Genomic DNA, 4,310 nt, shown 5'->3' with positions numbered 1-4,310 from the left:
TTAAAAAGAATTGCTTTCGAGCATTTTATATCTGATATTTCTGTTCTTAATTTGCTTGGCTTATTTATTTCTTCTAGCTTTCTTTTAAATATTCTATATTTACTTTTAGTCTTAGCAGTTTTCTCCTCGCGCGCAATAGGAAGACTGCATTATTTTGTTTATTTGTTGCAAATCAGCATAGAGGGAAGATAACTTCCATAATATATAAATTTTGGGCTGAAAGGAAATTGGTAGGTTTTAGTTTGACCTTTTGGGTATGTGTATTTTCCCACCACTGCGAGCAATAATTAATGAAGAAAGAATTTCTGATCGAGGTATATATCTTCTAAAGCCTTGAAACATTTTTATTTCTTAAGTCTTTTTTGCATGCCTGCATGTCTATAATTATGATATAGGTCTTTCCTTAGTGTATGTGTATTTTCTACTCTTTGTTGCTGCAGGATGGAGTAACTTCTCTGGGAGTCCTTTTGAGGATGTGTGTTCCGCAAATATACAGAGGTTCAGATCTAGCAGAATCATAAACCAAAGCTCTCTTGCTCAACTTTTGCTGTCCTTTTTCGACAAGGTGCGATCTTTTAGATTCATGGCTAGTTACCTAATTGTACAACATTTAGCGTTTTAGACTGAGCAAGTCTCGATTTTCTTATCTTGAATTTATATAAAGTAGGCTATGATAGAAAGAGGCTGTTGGGATATTGATCAATATTTAATCTATATGTGCAGTTTTCAGATATTAGAACTTCTGGTTCAGATTATAGCATCTCGACATATGAAGGACGACAAAAAAGCCATCGTTTTTGTAGATCACTGCCCCTGATTGTAAGATTGTTGATGTTTCTGCTGAAATTTCTTGGAATAATTACTTGTAGTCTATAGCTAGTTGATGATCTTTCAACTTTACAGATAGAGGATCCTTTCAAGCGAATGGAAAATGCTACTAGAACAGTCCGCTGGGTTGAGCTACCTAAGATATCAAATGCATTTCAGAATGCACACAATAAGCTTTCATCTGGTTCGGTGCTCTCTGATCGTGACTCCTTGCTCTCTCTTTTGACTAGGCCTTTCCTTGCTTCTAAGTTTCGTGAGCAGCAATCGTCAACACATTGCATTTGTTTTATTTGATTATGTGAAAGATAACATTTTCTTTAATGCAAGAACGTGACTTGTTCATTCGACTATGTGGTTCCAGGTTGGTAAGCACAGCCTTGTGTTAACTTTAGAGATTGAAAATTGATGTAATTAGCATGTTTTTCTGGTGCTATAATCCAATGATATAATTTATTCTTCCAATGCGAGTAAACATTGTCAGATTCCTTTATACTCCTTTATGTATTAGATTTCTTATGATTATTTCTAATTGGCTTCTCATTTTTTTGGTTGTAGAGATCGAGCAGATCGAAGAAATACTTGCAATGTCGAATGGAAAGGTTAGTTTGCATAATTGCATCTAGTTTAACTTTTTCCCTCTTAATGGAACATTCTTGAGATAAAAATGAGTGCAAAATAAGTCTGTTAATATCTTAATTGTCTCGGAAGAAGTCTATTGTGTCACTTGTGTTGGGCTATTGTATAATTTGAATACTTAATTCTATATTTTTCCCTCTGTTTGACATTATAATTGTTTCTCTTTGAAAGTGTCCTTAATCTTAGTCCATCTCGTATTTACTTTATTCACAGATTATTAGTCTTGATGAAGCTCATACCTCTTGGGTGCTTGACAGATAAGTAGATTATAAATCTTTATTTTCTTAAACACACTAATGGTTTTATTTTGTTTCCAGACACTTGATGGTGAAACAAGACCTATCAGAGCTTAGTTTCTGCAATGCTACAACAGATTTATCTGAGAATCCCTTATCCCTCCTTTGAGATAATAATTGTTGATTAAGAATCACCCACTAGTGGGAATTACATGAAGCCCTTGATCAAGTTGTATCCGCTATTGCTTGAATAAGTTGATTAAAGTTGCAAGTTGAGCCCGCACTTTCACTAAGACTAGAAACTTTATCCTTTAATCAAGTAGTAGCTTCTTGATGGAGTTTATTTAGCATATGAAACTCATTTAAGATTTATGTCTGTTGTTCAATATTTTTTTGACCTCATACTTGTTATAATTTTTTGTTTATAATGCATTGGACCTTATTTAACATTATTTAAATTTTAAAGTGTGTATTTAAATAGATATATAACAAGTAGCTTTATTGAAGAAACTACAGTGCTAAAGAGGGACATTATTGCAGTCATTCAAAAGTTCAATATCCAAGTTAGCAATTTGACTCAAGTAAGTTTTACAATAGCTTCTTTATATAACTATACTTACATGTTAGATTTCCCCTTGAATTGTTGTCAATCAATAGAATAATGATGCAGTATTTTTGTCAATATAAACAAAAAAATGTATTTTTGTTCATACTGAGTTTTTAGGTTGAAACTATATTATCGATTGTCAAAAAGAATAATTTTTTTATTACATGTCAGAGATGATGATTTTTATTACTGATCTTTCGTTGTTCATTCCTTTTTACTATCTTGTGAAGGACTAACTTTTCCACCATTTTTAGAAAAAGTGTGTCAATTTCAACACTGCTCCATTTTTTTTCAGGATGTCCTTGGAAAGTCTAGTTCAACTGTTTATGCCATTGCATTGTTAGCCTCTGGACAGAGCTCTGCAATAATTGGTACATACGCTGGGCAATACATCATGCAGGTGGTAATTTGATAGGAAACACAAAGATTAAACTAATGTATGATATTCGTAATCTGTCTTTACCCAATTCCCAATTCCCTTGAAGGGTTTTCTAAACATGAAGATGAAAAAATGGCTGAGGAATCTCATGACTCGATCAATCGCAATCACTCCAAGTCTCATCGTGTCCATCATCAGTGGTTCCTTAGGAGCCGAACGGCTCATCATAATCTCATCGGTACTATTGATATTCCTTCTCCAAATTTCATAATCTTAGTATTCAGAAGCAATATAAGTGTGAGAACAGGATTTTTGACACAACATTTCTCAAGTATCAAAATTCTCATTTATGTAATGCAGATGGTACTATCATTTGAGTTGCCATTTGCACTCTTATCTCTTCTCAAATTCAGCAGCAGTCAAACAAAAATGGGACCTCATAAAAGTTCAATATATGTAAGTTTACTTAGATAATTTATATTTGCAAGTGATAATTAATAGAGTAAATGACTATATATATTTGCTGTGTAGATCATTGTGGTGTCATGGATTCTTGGTTTGCTTCAGGTAGCAATCAACATCTACTTCTTAAGCACCAGCTTTGTCAGTTGGCTCATTGATAGCAGCCTACCAGCAATTGCTAACGTTCTCATCAACATCATTGTTTTCCCTCTCATGGCAGTGTACATTCTTGCTGTGATCTACTTAACCTTCAGGAAGGAGACTGAAGTAACATTCGTCGACCCATTGAATTCTTCACATGTTAACATAGAGAGTGGTGGTTCATTTCAAGTTGATGGAATGAGTAGATCTGAAGTTGCACCCGTCAGAGAGGATCGTGTAGATATTCCCCTCCCTGATTAGATAATTAAGGTTCTAATTACTTGGATGTTGGTACTGAGTCCTTCACAAGTTAGTTCTTCTTCGGCACCAACTTCATATTGTTCATTAATTGTAATAGAGTTTATTTGTTTATTTGTATTGGGATAAATTTTATTTGAACATGACATATGTTTCTTCTTTTGTAATTGTAATTCTTGTATAACTAACATTTTGAATAATATTGATGTGGGGAATATTCTTTCTTGATTATGATTCTGTATTATATATTTAAATTGAAATATGATATATTGGTATTAAAAGATAATAATTTAAAAGACAATGGCTTAAAACCATTATTGTTGTCTATCACCCTCAAAGACAACGGTTAAAAACCGTTGTCGTAGCCTCAAAAACGGTTGTAATTGGAAAAAAATGCTCTAAAAAACAACGGTTTTAAACCGTTGTCTTTTCATTCAAAGACAACGGTTTAAAACCGTTGCAAGACCGTTGTCTTTTCATTCAAAGACAACGGTTTAAAACCGTTGTCGTAGCCCCCCACTTTTAACAACACTGCCAATTACAACGGTTTTAAAGGGCCTACGACAACGGTTTTTAACCGTTGTCTTTTAATGTTTTTGTTGTAGTGTGTACTTTGGTTTCGTCAAACGTCACCCGTAACAGGGTGGACTATAAAGGCGATTACTGGGTATGTAACAAATTATGCAGAGGGATGTGAGTGATGTAGATGGGATCTATCCCTCCCATATGACGGGAGCGACATCAATATTCTTGATAGAGTTAG

At 33.9% G+C, this 4,310-nt stretch overlaps 1 protein-coding gene and 1 long non-coding RNA gene across 2 annotated transcripts; both read left to right on the top strand.

The window, feature by feature from the left end:
- The first annotated feature begins 438 nt into the window (after nt 1–438).
- On the top strand, nt 439–777 carry LOC122000107. The gene is made up of 2 exons (XR_006116945.1): nt 439–565; nt 724–777. It is a non-coding gene; the product is annotated as an uncharacterized LOC122000107 (long non-coding RNA).
- A 617-nt stretch (nt 778–1,394) lies between these two features.
- Nucleotides 1,395–3,629, top strand: LOC122000106 (metal transporter Nramp5-like). The gene is made up of 6 exons (XM_042554647.1): nt 1,395–1,427; nt 1,782–2,281; nt 2,603–2,707; nt 2,793–2,924; nt 3,047–3,142; nt 3,218–3,629. Exons 3-6 carry the CDS (start codon nt 2,702–2,704, stop codon nt 3,548–3,550), a joined length of 567 nt encoding a protein of 188 aa, XP_042410581.1. The 5' UTR covers nt 1,395–1,427; nt 1,782–2,281; nt 2,603–2,701; the 3' UTR covers nt 3,551–3,629.
- The last annotated feature ends 681 nt before the right edge of the window (nt 3,630–4,310 follow it).

The sequence above is a fragment of the Zingiber officinale genome, chromosome 7A, assembly GCF_018446385.1.
Source record: "Zingiber officinale cultivar Zhangliang chromosome 7A, Zo_v1.1, whole genome shotgun sequence".
Classification (NCBI taxonomy): Eukaryota; Viridiplantae; Streptophyta; class Magnoliopsida; order Zingiberales; family Zingiberaceae; genus Zingiber; species Zingiber officinale.
The sequence above is the reverse complement of the archived record's forward strand: the minus strand, read 5'-3'. Positions and strand labels throughout refer to the sequence as shown.